The sequence below is a fragment of the Myripristis murdjan genome, chromosome 19, assembly GCF_902150065.1.
Source record: "Myripristis murdjan chromosome 19, fMyrMur1.1, whole genome shotgun sequence".
Lineage (NCBI taxonomy): Eukaryota > Metazoa > Chordata > Actinopteri > Holocentriformes > Holocentridae > Myripristis > Myripristis murdjan.
Window position 1 is genome coordinate 23,672,063 of NC_043998.1, and position 15,120 is coordinate 23,687,182.

At 42.1% G+C, this 15,120-nt stretch overlaps 2 protein-coding genes across 2 annotated transcripts; both read left to right on the top strand.

Moving 5' to 3' along the window:
• The first annotated feature begins 485 nt into the window (after positions 1-485).
• Positions 486-4,433, top strand: gdf10b (growth differentiation factor 10b). Its single transcript, XM_030078125.1, has 3 exons — positions 486-753; positions 2,496-3,424; positions 4,152-4,433. Exons 1-3 carry the CDS (start codon positions 486-488, stop codon positions 4,341-4,343), a joined length of 1,389 nt encoding a protein of 462 aa, XP_029933985.1. The 3' UTR covers positions 4,344-4,433.
• Positions 4,434-8,576: 4,143 nt separating this feature from the next.
• On the top strand, positions 8,577-10,492 carry gdf2 (growth differentiation factor 2). The gene is made up of 2 exons (XM_030078248.1): positions 8,577-8,928; positions 9,588-10,492. The coding sequence occupies exons 1-2, from the start codon at positions 8,577-8,579 to the stop codon at positions 10,490-10,492; spliced, it is 1,257 nt and encodes a 418-aa protein (XP_029934108.1).
• Positions 10,493-15,120: the final 4,628 nt, after the last annotated feature.

The window sequence follows — 15,120 nt, forward strand, 5'->3', positions numbered from 1 at the left end:
CTGATGGTCCTGCGCGGGATTAACGCTCACCAGATGCCTGTCTCACTCGGTTCTCCGTCTCGGTGATGGAGAGAGGAAGAAATACGAAGTGATGGTGCTGAGGAAGCTGCTCTGTGCTCAACTCCGCTGCCCGTCAGCTCCTCAAAGCGCGCGGCTCATTTCTTGGCAGCTCATCCAATACAACTTGCGGAGGAGAAGTGCTGCTCCTCGTTGGCTCCGCGCTGCTCGGCGTCACCATCTGTCATCCAGCAGCGGAGCTTCATGCATGCGTCCACCCCCGGTCTCCTCCCATTGTAGAGTCGGCTGTGGAGCGTGAACCGGGGAGCGCGAGGCTGTCACGGATTACCTGGATACCGACCTGGAGTCCGGGTGGCCAGCGGGACGCACAAAACCATCGTTTCTCTGCTTCTTGCGTTTTTACGCACACGCAAAAGAAGTTTCTCTAAGCGTCTTTGAATGGAATAACACCCCCGGAGGAGCAAACAATGGCGAACGTGCTTTTACATATTCTGAATTTCCTGGTGATTTTGGAGTCCAGCTGCGCTAAAGTCGCACCGGAGGAGCTCGGTGAAGCCGTGCGCCAAGGCGGAGATGCCCCCAAGGCCGCGGAGCAGCAGCAGCGCGGCTTTGCGCACGACAGCGCCAACCGGGACATGGTCTCCGTCAACATGTTCAAAGTGTATGAGAAGTACAGCAAAGAGCCACACAGCCACAAGGACGGAAATACCGTGAGAAGTTTTAAAGCTGTCCCGGGTGGGTAACTGCAATTTATTTCTCCTGTTAACAGCGTTACCGGGTTGGGGGGAAAACACGCTCGATGCAGGAAGAATGAATTAATAGATTCTGCTTATGCTTCGTGAAGGTTGAATAGTCAAATGTAGATGCAAGAGGCTAAAAAAAATGCATATTGTACTGTAATGGTGTTGCAAAAGTAAGTATACATTGTATTATATTTTTTTCCTGTTTGCAAAAGCCTGTTGAAGGACTGCTGAATGCTGAATTAATACAATTTGCAGATCATGCAGCTTGGTTTGTCAAAAATACAAACTTACTTTTGAAACGCACCAATCTATCACTCAAGCCATTTTTAAGAATAATGATGCAAATGCACGAAAAGTATGAGCTGCAGCTGGTGATCATGTAATGCATCACAGCAGTTACAGACAAAAAATCCATTTTATTCTTGAAAAGGTAGTAATTTAAACCTTTTCTTCCCTTTTAAAACCCCTGCGTTCATATAACGTACTCTTTATAGCAACTAAGTGGCAGTTATCATGGATTTCTCACTTTCTCTCAAGTTGTATGTCCTCCTCACCTTTCCAGAAATTAAAGAACATCAGAAAATTCAGGTTGCTTTAGTAATCTGAAGTTAAGTGCACAAAACCATACATAAAAAATTGCACTCCCACCGCAGCCCTGACCTTGTGCATTTCATCACCAGGAAATCTGAAACACCTAAATGCAGGTGTTTTGTCAATCACACCGTTGCTCTCTGCCTGCTTCGGCCTGAATATCTTCGCCTCCATGCCCCGTCAGTGTTGTGATTTAGTGAACTGGGGGACTAAAGTCTCGAACACCATTAGCTCCCCAGTAGCAGCAAGCGTCTAGGTGTTAGACAAGAGGCTATTATCACACCCAGACACTGGCTGCACAGGCAAAAGCCTCAGAGGAGCTCTCTCCTATAAGCATTTCCATATGGTACAGACCTACTGGACGGATCCAGTGTTTGTCTTTCAGGCTGTGGTGGAAGTCTGCGAGACAAGGTTGAACTTCAAGGGTATAGCCATCTAGGATGAGGTTTTGGTCATATGCGAGGGAGACACGCTTAATTTTTTCCATAAGCCAATCAGATGTGTTCAGCGAAGATTTTCAAAAGATATACTGGACGCTGTCCTTCGTGTCAGTCAACTGTGCTCGGCAGAGATAAAGGGAAAGAAGAAAGGAAGGAAAAAGGTTCAGTCCCTTCAGTCATGTCCTCATTGGTCTGTGCCTTTCACAGTAAGATCCTTTGTCAGGGAATTTCCCCCACTGGTATGAGCTTTTGTTTAGGAAAAAGGGGAAAAAAAGTATTGTCGAAGCACAAGCGCCTCACTACAAATTTATCATCGCTGCTGTGTGAAAACCTTGTTCCTCCATTTTGGTGGTTGGCATGTTTTCACTTTGATTGATGGATTACACACTCCTCTACTCTCTGACCTCTTGGTGTTTTGAAACCCCTTAAAACCTGCTGGATAACCTTAAAAAAATACATGGCTGTCAACCTGAAGACAAAGCTGTTTTTTTTCTTCTAAGTTACTGAAAAGTTTGCAGTTTAATTGTCATCTTACAGGAGCACACATGTTGAAAAGCATTTCTGATGTATAGAATGATATAAACCTTTATCTAGGGATGCATTTAAACAGCCATGACATCAGGTAAGTGTCTTTTTTGAACAGCATGACAATTGTTTTTTCATGTCCAAAATGTTAGTCTTTATGTTTTTATTTCTTTCCCAGGAGTGTCACAGGGAAAAGAGTGGCTCCGTTTCAACCTGTCGTCCATCCCGGAGTCGGAGCACATCCTGTCCGCCACCTTCCACTTCCTGCACAAGCGGCCCCGCCACCACCAGCGTCCTTGGCGTTTCCGGCATCCCCGCAACCCATCACCAAGCGGCCTTCAGCACCTCCAGGCTCAGCACCAGCCGCAGCTCCTCTTCCGGGGAACATCCCCCAACTCTGCTTTCGCAACATGGCTGGGAAACATAACTCTGAGTTCCTTTAAGAGAGGCTCTTGGCAAAACAGGGATATCACAGCGGTGTTGAAACATGCGAGGGATCTCAATGAGCTTGTGGTCACAGTAGAGTTTGATATGGGCTTTGGGACATCTCAGCTGCAGCACAGGGATCACCCCGGCCAAGAGCGCTTCTCATCGGCTAACCTGCCGTATATGCTGGTGTACGCCGACGACCGAGCCATTGATGAACCTAATAGTGTGGCCATGTCGCTCCAGCGGTACGGACCCTTCCCGGTTGGGGAGGACCCGGTGCGATTCCCAGGCGCAGCCTCGAGGATCAGGAGGGAGCTTCCTCTTTCTCCTCTTGGCCAGATCGACACCAACGACCTCCCGGAGGTTCAGTTCAACACGTTGAAGAACCACGAACTGTGGCAGAGCACGTACTTCCCTGCCAAGGCCAAAGTGGCCGTGAAACCCGGGCGAAAGCAGGGCCAGGAGAGCAGCGAGGGTCTGAGTAAACCCCAGGTGCTGAGCTTCGACGAGAGGACTATGAAGAAAGCCAGAAGGAGACAGTGGAGTGAGCCCAGGGTTTGTGCCAGGCGCTACCTCCGGGTGGATTTCGCAGACATCGGCTGGAGTGAGTGGGTTCTGGCCCCAAAGTCATTTGATGCTTACTACTGTGCCGGGACCTGTGGATTCCCCATCCCGAAAGTGAGTCAGGAAGTGGGATAACTTTCTTTTTGTACATGGAATCACTATCAATGCTCTCTGCACTGATCTTGTAGGAGTAGTTAAATGTTCCAAGAAAATGTCTTTACATTATAGTCCAGAAGAACAGGGCAAAAACAGATAACACAAGAGAATATAACAGCTAATACACAGATAAAGCAATATGCCCTTGTGCTCAGAAGTCACTCACACATGCATGAAACACACAAACACACCCTGTACACACAAACATGCTCCTAAACAATAACCAACATAAGGGCTTGAACTATCTGCAATTACTTAATGCACAATTCCATTCAATGCTATGCATATTTACCTCAGTTTTCTTTCATGAGTTGAAAAGTACAGTGTCCTGCAGCATATGAAATAAATATTAACTCTGTATTGCGGTTTTTAGTGGCCTATTGGTTAAATCCTTTTTGCAGTTTATTTTCACAGGGAGTGATAGAAAGACCAAGGTCTCCTTTGTAGATGAATCCTTTTATAGATTTAGTCAAAACTCCCAATTCTAAATTTATTTTAACAAATAATAATAATAAAACAAGTTTTTGGTACATTTGCAGCTCCATTTCAATAAATTTCAGTACTTTTGTATTTTTTTCTATCATTTTTGTATTTATGACATGATTTTCAAGGTGCAAGTTCCTGTTGCTTTCCTCAGCAAATGTATGATGAACTAATCCCGTTTCCTAATGGCTCACCTCCTCAGGTGGTGCGTCCCTCCAACCACGCCACCATCCAGAGCATCGTCAGAGCTGTGGGAATCGTCCCCGGCATCCCTGAGCCCTGCTGCGTCCCAGACAAGATGAGTCCGCTCAGCGTGCTCTTCCTCGACCCCAACAGGAATATGGTGCTCAAGGTTTATCCCGGCATGTCCGTGGACACCTGCGCCTGTCGGTAGGACCGGGACAGGGTGAAAGTGAGGCGGACTTACCGTAGGAGGGCATCTTTCGCATCGAAGAGTTCAGCAGTGGTACAACTCAGCGAAGAGAGATTAGACGGCACAAAGTGAGAAGTCTGGCAGGGCTGTTCTGTTGGCCTTAAGTCTCATTTGCAGACTTCAATTTCTGATGTCTTCCAACTTCTCAGTTTTGGCCTGACTCGACTTTTTTACACCTGTTTAAAATGTTTTTTGAAGACATGCTTTTCTCCACTTTTGCATATTTTCTTCCGAGCTCTACCAACAATTTATGGGATTTCCAGTGTAGAAACCTTTGTGTGTCATGGTTGTCAAACTCCTGTGCAGTGATTAGATGAAGGTTCTAGTGCAGAGCTCTTGCTGAGGCATCTACAGTACTTCTCTGTTTGTCCTTAAGGTACTCTTTCAGTATTATTTTAGCATTTGGAAAGACATGTAAAGTGATTGTTGTCTGTTTTGGTCGTGTTTAAGGCTCAATTTCTTCTGGTCTCAGCCTTGACTTGGTCTTGAACCCCTTTGGGGCCGGGTCCTGGATTTGGTCTTTGCAACAGGCCATAAAGGGTTCCTCATCCTTTTAAGCCCGTTTTTCATGAACTCAGCTCCAGATGCTGCGATTTGACAGTCTCTGAAACCTTCTGACATCAGTATCTTCTCTACTTTATTTGCTGCTTGCCCTGGTCCTTCAGACTTCAGAGCTGAATTATGGACTTTTTCCATAAACTGAAAAAAAAACTGCACACAGACTCAACAGGTTTTGGTTAAGGAGCCCGTCTGGCAGTACATTCACACCCTGCCAAATTAACCAACCCTTATCAATGTAAATAGATACTAATACAACTAAATGTAAGTGTATTTTGTAAATATGTGATGGTACGTCACACCAGAAGTAGAATCATTGTAGTTGAACATCTGCCGTATATCATCAAGAAATGCATGAGAGGTAATAGCATCTTCAAACTGTATTTCTGTAGTCTTTGATCTGTATATTGTATATAATGTGGTGTTGGTGAGCGTGTTTCGCCACACACTGAGATAGACACATGCTGTAGTTTGGTGTCCTGGTTATCCCCATGCAGGAAAAGTAGTGCTCTGCTGCCACCTAGTGTGCTTTTTGGGACAGTTCAAGGCACTATTATTCAGAAATTTGAAATGAGTGAGTACCTCTAGTCCATAAGTATATCCTAAATGACATGTACAGTTTGTAAGATACAGTAATGACAGTAGATTTCTAAAAAAAAAAAAAAAAAAAAAAAAAGTGGATGTTTTTCTATCCACCCTTACATGATTGTATGAGTTAAGTGAACTGTGTGTAGGCTTTTGTCTCTTACGTTTTCTTTAACAAATCATAGTCATAATGTATGCCTGGTATGGAAATAAAACGGAACTGTACATACAAATACACTTGTTTATTTTTCATTAAATTTGTGAACATAACGCTGTGTACAACTGAGGATTAAACCATCTGTACTATTGATATATACAATATCACAAATCAATAATCCAACATAAAAACATGAATATATACATTTATAATTCAGAACTCAACTAATGTATTGGTCTGTTGATATATTTTGCAGATATTGGCTTATGTATTGGCTTATATATGAGATAAGGGCCAGTAATCTTGTCTGTGACTGCTGATATGATGGAGGAAAAGGGTCCAGAAAACCTGCAGTGAAATTTGATTACATTTTGCGATTAATTGTTTAGTTTGTGTGTGTGTGAGTGAGTGTGTAAATGAATTGCTCATTTAATGGCCAGTTATATTTCACAGTACCTTGATCATTAAATAAGTGACCTTGTCTTTAAAAACTTTAGTCTGGTTTCAATTAGTGGAGGGGTTTTGTGACTCAGTATGGTTTCAATGCTGTCTAAATGCCGTTTGCTAAAATGAAAAAAATAAAATTACACTGAACACGTCCAATTTTTTAGCATGGTGATGGAAAAATGAAACTGAATATGAGCACAAAATAGCCATCAGCAACCTCAATACAGCATCAGTATCACTATCAGCCTTCAAAAATGATCAGTCAAGCTGTAATGTGATTTAATAGATTATTCCCAGCCGTTTTTCACTGTAAAATAAGCCGATGACTGTGGTTTCACAGCAGATCTTTCACAATCCAGCTTGTGCTGTTACAGTACGTTCGCTGTCCTCCGGCGTGCCTACAGTACACACTGAACCCGTGCCAGCAGATATTGTTGTTGCCTTTCATCGCTGATTGACTCCATAGAGAGGAAGTCTTTACAGTATGAAAAGGGCCACAATGAAGGCATTTTTATGAAACCCCGCATGAACCAAATACTGAATGAGTATGTGAAAGCCCAAGATAGCCCGGACTCAGGCCAACGTCCCCGGACTCATTGGCTTCTGCTGGGGACTCAAACCCCCCACGGTGAGGCCTAGTCCCACATCCAGGCCGTCTAGGAAACACAAGACGTGATGGGATGGAGGCTGCCACCGCTCTATCTTTGTTTCCTCTTGGCCGTCAGGAAATAATCTCTGTTCTCACGCCTACAGCTTTTGTAGATTTGTTGATTTTGCAAGATATTTGGTTTGACTACTGTCCCAAAAATACTATGTGCCTGATCAAAATGCATTGTCATGGATATTAACTATAAGACTAACAGTGAAAGGGGAAGTGGAGACAAGGCTCATTGTTCATGTTTATTTAGGGGCCCTTAATAAAGCTTTATAGGTCCATTTTACTCTTAAACGACAATCTTTCCCATTTCCATTTTTGGCAACCATCACTTTCATTTTGTTGTTTGCTGTTACTGATCACCATAAGGAAAAATCAATTCAGGTTCTATCAAATTTGTGAAAACTTTTCCATTTGTTGTTGTAATCACTCAGGTTCTGGTCGCCCCCTCCTGCTGCATAGGAAGTGATGGGTTTACATTTCTGGTTTGTTTGGAGTAAATGGAAGAGGAAGAATCAGGAGGTTAACTTCAGAAATCATAGCCGCCATGGCTAAGCAGACAAAGAGAAGAGCGCCACCTACAGAAACTCCATCGACAGAGAATCCCAAGAAAAGACACAGTGCTTTCCACTCTGACTGACAGGCGGCCTCAGGGAAATGCAGTGCAAAAGCACCACACCAATGAACATTTAGGAACATAGATAGGGACTAAATTTAAAAAAAAAAAAAAAAAAAAAAATGAAAACAGAAAGATATCTCAGATTTTAAGACCACTTAAAGACTTCTCATAGCTCTCCGATAGACCATCTGGGGAATGAAGAAATATATTTAATCATATATTTGTGTCTTAACCACATTAACTTTTGCAAACACAGATCAAATCAGGGCTGAAGATGGCACAAAGTCACATCTAGTCATCAGACATGCTTCAAAGCACTTTGTTTTTGTGACTTTTGGTGACTGTAATTGGTGTAATTTGACCATTGACAATTGCAAAACACTATTTAGTATTGCTACTTTTGTGTTTATGACTTTGTATTGTAATGTGGCTGTGAATTGCATTGCATCATGTTTCTCCTATATCACGTAGCTGAAACAGACATCTATTGAAAATTTGACACTTTATCTTGCAAAGTAAGGTTTGAATAAATTAAAACATGTCAGACAGACTGCACAGAGCATCCATCTAAGTATTTTTAGCATCAATGCCCCTAAAGTGATCAAAATAACTGATGTTGATAGAGTCTGCAAAGGCACATTTTGGCATCTGAAGCAGCTACAAGATGATGATGATGCATGTCTCAAAACTTGGACGCGAGTCAAGAATACATTGACCTGTTAGAAATATGCAGCGACAAAGAATGCAATGTGCTACATGAATTTCTTTGAGCATCTGCAATTTGCTCTCCACTGGCCCCTCAAGCTGGGAAAAGACGTTTTATGGAAATGTCTGCTTGTCAGTAACCTCACAGTTTCCAGTGCCTCCCTCATTATCGCTGTCAAGTGTTTACAGTGTCTTCATTAGCAGCCAGCCCTCTAATGATAACAAAGTCTAAAAGAAGGCATCAATGGCAGAGATAAGCTCAGCCAGGGTACTATTTTGGTTGACACGAGTCCCCCTGTTTACTCTGGGAGCATGGGAGCGAACCTCAGGACTGTGGCCCTTGCATGGGGAATCTCTGTTTTCAAACCTTGCCGTCCCAAAGTCTGTTTTCAAGCCTGTAGTGTCGCCAGGAGGAAGGTGAAGTGTGTGCCAGTTCAGTCATTGGCTTAAATAAGGTCTGATTTCAAAATGCAGAGCTCCAGGACATTCCTGTTCCAGATGTGTTTGAGTCTGGTGGTTTCCACTGGCTCCTGCAGCTGTAAACCTCTCAGCAACGACATTCAAAAAGAGGACCTGGAGGGATACTACTCCCGGCTGTCAGAGCGGGACCTCCTCGAGGAGGAAGACACGGACTCACGGCTGGAGAGCCTCCTGGGAACCATGAAGGAGGGCTTCCTGAGGCAACTCAACTTATCAGATGTTCCTCAGGAGCACAACAAGATCTACCCACCTCAGTTCATGATAGAGCTCTACAACAAGTATGCCTCCAACAGCACAGCAAGCCCACAGTCTGATGTCATACGAAGCTTCACGGTCCAAGGTACATCTAATTTTTATGAGATGAAAAATGTACGACTCGTGGGATGATATGCAGTTTGGCGGCCATGCTCCCTGTTCATAAAGATAACTCTTAACCTTGTTAACTGCGTGCCTTTCTCCCAATAATTCCATCACTCATGTGGCTCTATCAGCCTGCTAAACATGTAGTTCATATGTTTAAATGTACAGTTTATCTTAGGGTTAGGCTGATATATTGATATGTGAGTCAGTTAATGTCATCCATGGCCACATCTACAGAAAAAAAATGAGTAAAACCTGCAAAAAATTATTACTTTTGTGTGTGTGTGTGTGTGTGTTTTAGTCATTAATTTAATTGCTCAGTTATGCTCACTTAAAAACCCAATGTTTCCTGGAGTTTCCACCCAACTTGTCATTGATTAGGTGGGGTGTAATTTTATCTTAACCCATGATTTTCCAAGTTTCAGATGCTTTTCCATCCTGTCAGGAATAAAATTCTGCAGGCAAAATCTGAAATGTTTTTACATGTAAACAGTCAAATGGTTTGACATTGTTTATCAGCGCAAAATATCTGTAACTTCAATCTAAACATACACATATCGACGTCAGTCTATAAGCCCATACCATGGACGTCAGCATCTGTTTTAAGTAACTTGTCATTTCTCGCCATCTCTCCAACAGATATAACTCACTCAGTGACAAATGCCACCACATCATGGCACAGATTACAGTTCAACATCAGTGTGCCCACCCACGAGAGGATCACCGCTGCTGAACTGCGGCTCTTCCTCCTGCCGGACGCCGGGTCAGGGGCGATGTCCCACAAAACAACTGTCAAAGTCTACAAGGTGGATTACAATGAGCCCGAACCCACGACTCACCTGCTGGTTGAGAGGGAGGTGTTTGGGTCGCACGGTTTCTGGGAGACGTTCGATGTGACCCGAGCTGTTCAGAGCTGGATCAAATCAGGCTGCGGAGAAAGTGGGTTTGATGTAGAGGTGGATAGGAAGGACTGTGGATCTTTTGAAGGCGATACAGGATGTTTGCACCTGAGCGTGTCCGTTGGAGACAACACTTCGGCCGCACTGATAGTCTTCTCAGATGACCTGGGTAGCAGGAAGCGAGAGACAAAGAAGGAACTGAGAGAGATGATTCTCCACGAAGAGGAAACCATCTTCAGCTCGGGCGCCAACTGGAACGGAGAAGACCATCTTCCAAACGAAATCCCTGAAGCCCTGCATCCGAGGAGGAAGAAGAGGAAGGCAGAGAGGGAGTACTGCCGGCGGACGTCGCTCAAGGTCAACTTCAGAGACATCGGCTGGGACAGCTGGATTGTGGCGCCTCCTGAATACGATGCGTTTGAGTGTCGCGGCATGTGTTACCACCCGTTGACGGACGAATCGACCCCGTCCAAACACGCCCTCATCCAGACGCTGATGAACATCAGGAATCCCAAGAAGGCCAACATGGCGTGCTGCGTCCCAATCAAACTGGACCCCATCACAGTCATGTACCAGGAGAACGGTCGTCTCACCATACGATACCTGTATGAGGAGATGAAGGTGGCAGAATGTGGATGTAGGTAGTGAGAGGGCTGGTTGCTTTGGTGGTAGCGGTGTTGACTGTAATGGTTATAATGCTGCTTCATTCAGTGTTGGAAGTCGGAAATTCCTTGTTGGGTAGCTGGTAATCGAAACCCCAATGCATTCCAGAGAGAGGAAAAAAAGCAGAGAAACACGGATGGCTGCAAGATTTTCTTTGCCGAACCTTAAGTACTGCTCCTCGTGTAATACCTAATGTTAGGTTAATGACGTCAGCTAGCTGGTTAGCATAGATTGTGAGCAAATGCAAGTAAAACTTTACATTTCAAATTTATGTTTAACTGTTTACCACACAGGTGTTTTGATAAGTTGAAAGGTCCATACCAGAGATTTTGCATGTTTGGCATTATATTTATAGGCTCTACATGCTATGTAATTCTGCTAATCTGCTCCCAAAGCAAGCAGTGGTATTTTAGAAGTGCAAAATCATTTTTCCTTCCTTTTCTCCAACCATTGGTTTCCATTCATTCCACTACGATATGAAAATGAACTTTCAGAGACTTCAGACTTTCATCACTCCAGTTTTCCATCACCGGACTAAAGTCCTCCACATTAGTTTTCCTAAAAGCAGCAGCACCGTTGTGTTTTGATGCCTTCTTTTTGGAAGTGGGGCGGAGTGAAACGCTCCCTCCGCCAGTGAAAATAGTCCCCAGAGAAAGATTTGTTTTCTACATTCAATTATCAGTTCTGTGCTTTATGAATGTTGGTGACTTTGTTAGTCACAGAAACAGAACATTTTTTAAATTTGAAAATTGATTGATTTTGATCATATGTTGTGAAATCTTACGATGAAATTTGTGCTAAGTATGATTTCCAAATGGTCTCTTGCAATGTAAAATGTGGGGAAATTGTCATAAATAGGCCAAACATTCAAAATCACCTGTATGGTTCTCTAAGGGCTCAAAATGTGAAGATTGTACACATATTAAAAAGTATAGCTATGTTTCGTTCACAGTTTATGCCACCATGCTTACACGACATCAGATCAGAAACCTCAGCATGAGGAAATTTTGCCCTTTAATTCAAACTTGAAGGGCTGTTCTATTGCATTTTTTTTAACCAGCAGGAAGACAGAATTTCTGACTGTCCAACAAATCTGGATTGCAGCATAAAACCAGAACCACCAACAGGTCATTTATACCTCTTTGTTCCAGAGTTTTTGCTCAAATGAATCTCATCAGGGCCTTGAGAATTTTGCCAAAACTGTCAAAAAACAGGGGCGGCACGGTGGTGCAGTGGTTAGCACTGTCGCCTCACAGTGAGAAGGTCCTGGGTTCGATTCCCACCCAAGGTCCTTTCTGTGTGGAGTTTGCATGTTCTCCCCGTGTCTGCGTGGGTTTCCTCCGGGCACTCCGGTTTCCTCCCACCATCCAAAGACATGCAGGTCAGGTGAATTGGAGAAGCTAAATTGCCCCTAGGTGTGACTGTGTGTGTGAATGTCAGTGTTTGTCTGTCTGCCCTGTGATGGACTGGCGACCTGTCCAGGGTGTTTCACTGCCTTCGCCCTATGTGCGCTGGGATAGGCTCCAGCACCCCCCCCGCGACCCTAGTGAGGATAAGCGGTTTAGAAGATGAATGAATGAATGAATGTCAAAAAACAAAAAACAAAAACATAAACCCAAAGACAAAAAGCAAAGGAACCATATCCATTTTTACATTTTATATTTGGCATTGTTCTGATATAACTGAAAATGTCCGATCATATAATTATAATTTGCTGATTTTTTTCCAATGTGTCTAACAATTTGAATACAATGTTATTATACCATGACTTTCTTTTTCATTTTACTTGTTGATTTTTCAAATATGCTGATGCTTATACATTGGCACTGTGATCGTTCAGATGTTTATGCAAAGTAAATTTAATAAAAATCTAAGGAGGGGTAAAACTGGCCTGTTGGTGGTGGTGGTGGTGGTGGGAGTTGTAGTGTTAATATTTAGTCTTAATGTAAATCTGTACATTACCATTGTAAGTGGCATTTTGTTTATATTAAGTGTAAGCCAGTCAAGTGCAAAATTATTACAGAATAAAAGGAAAGCCAGTCTCAAAGTCCCCCATCATTCAAACCTCCATTATCCTTCTCCATACAGATACAGAGTCTGTTCTGTGATACTAATGCAAGAGAGCTGAAGAGAAACAGGACGTGAGAAATGGCACTGCAAAGTCTGCAAATGTCCAAAGACAACTATTCAGGATGGTTTGTGAAATGTATAAAACTGTTACTGACCTTTGAACAGATCAAAAATCAGACAACCAGTATCACCCCACTGCAGGCATGTTGCAGATGAGGAAATGATTTTACTCATTTTGGTCACAATCATTTCCTCATAATGCTGTAATAACTTGACAAACTTAACCCTGTCAAACATTAAACCCTGAGGCAACCAGTATACCAGTAATACTTACAATATTTAGCATGAAAATGGACATGAAAGTATCAGCAATCTGCAGTTTTAGTCCATAAAACACAAGTAATACACAATATGGAAATGTTTAATCTTCTGGTCCTTTGTGAATCAGGATGATAATCCAGTAAAGAAACCTCTTATAAATCCTGCAACACATAAATTATCCAAAATCTGAAAAAACTCAGCAGTGAAACTTTACATTAAAACCTAACTGATAATTAGAAAGTCAGTTATATTATTATTATTATTATTATTTTATCTTACATTTTGACTCAAACAGCTGCATCACTGTGGGCAGATTTTTATGAATTTACATTTCAATATGATTCGTGTTTTTATCAATTTTACTAACAACTTAGAGGTCTGGTTTATAGGACACACGGTGGGGAAATACAGCTCCAGGACTCATATTGAAACTGATGACACATTGTCAGCAATTATTTCTCCAGGGGAATTCCTGAAAGTGATTAGTCTGTCAACGGGAATTTTTGGGGAGGAAAAGTTAATTTACTGTATATCTGAGTATTTCACAGAAAATAAGTATTCATTACTCATTAAAGCTGGTTGAGTGAAATAATTGAATGTGACAGGTCTTTTGATAGATTGTCTTCGTGTCAACGAGATGTTAATGTGTGCACAGTGTAGTGTCACGGCAGACTGTTTAAATAAAGTAGTGAACTAAAAGATAACCAACCATCACCTCAAGGTCCTGATCTGATCTTTAAATGCAATTGGCTGATAAAATTGGGAAAGTGGCTGCTGATTTTTTGACATTTACCTGCCACAAGTGGACAAACGAGTGAACTGCCTGGATCAGATAACACACATAACCTAGATACCATAGATACCATAAATATCATAGGGGTTGTAACTTAAAAAATAAGGACTGTGTAGTTACCTCTGGATATTGTGTAACGAGCACACTCACATGTTGTACTTTTCCTTTACATTTGTTAATTCACTTTGTAAAATGTTGAGTCATAAAAACATCACTTCATGGCTTCTGACTGTAACTTTTCTGTGGCTGTTATTTATCTTAATGTATGTTTTGTATGAAGTACAGTAAAGATGAATTACGTGTAAATCGTGCATGCGTGTTTTTGCCACCAGGAGACTCAGCAAATCCTGACTACAGCATATGTAATCATGTGTGTGTGTGTGTGTGTGTGTGTGTTTTTGTTTTTTTTTTCAATTTATGTGTGTGTGTTGGTATGCAAATAAGCCACAAAGCAGATATTCGCATGCACTCACATTTCATCTCAATATCTCATATCAGCTTGGTAAATATTTGAAGTCAGCGGCTTCAGTTTGTCCGTGTTAGTGCTGAAACATGGGTGACAAAACAAACGAGAGGATGAGACAATGTAGACACTTCCACTTCCTTCCTGGAAAGACCGAAATAGTACGAGCCTCAAAATAGCACCAATAACAAGATAAGAAGTTCTGTTTTGCCACCTTTGTATAACCAAGAAAATAATTGGCTCAGCAAGATTTTGTGGCACAAATTGATCTCCAGCTGTCATGTGACTTCAGAACCGGCGTAATAAATTCCTAGAATGCCGTATTTAATTTTTGTCGTTTTTTGCTTTTTCTCGGACAGAGCTTTCAAACCAAAAATAACCTGGTCGGTGGGGTTAAAAGTAGAAAAGTAGTACCATAGCTCCCGTGATACTACTCAGCGATGTTTATCCTGTAGGGTTTATCCCACAGGGTTTATGGATGTTTTTCAGTATTTAATTCTCAGTGGCAGTTAGTTAACTGGAAAAAAATAATTTTATTCTGTCATGACCGAGGCATAAATGATCTTGGAAGCTCAGCAGGATAGCTAGCAAGCATAGAAGTGGTAGTAGTAGAAATAGTAGCAGAATTAAATTTACTTTTGTCCTTTTCCATTTTACAAAATGAATGCACATAGAAATAAATAAATGATAGTAGTGGATGATTCGTTACTTTTTATTACAGAAGTGTCTTGTTACGAGGTGTATTTTCAGCAGCACAGATGCTAACAAATGATCTTATAAATATTATAGGAATATTATAGGAATACTACAGGTAGCAGCCTGTCTCTATAATCCTCTTACTCTTCTGTGATTACACAATGCTACTTGTCATTTTGATCATGAATGTGACACTGCTGCTACTTTAATAAAGGTGTCTTGCTGCGGGGTGTATTTTCAGCAGCACAGATACTACAAAATGATCTT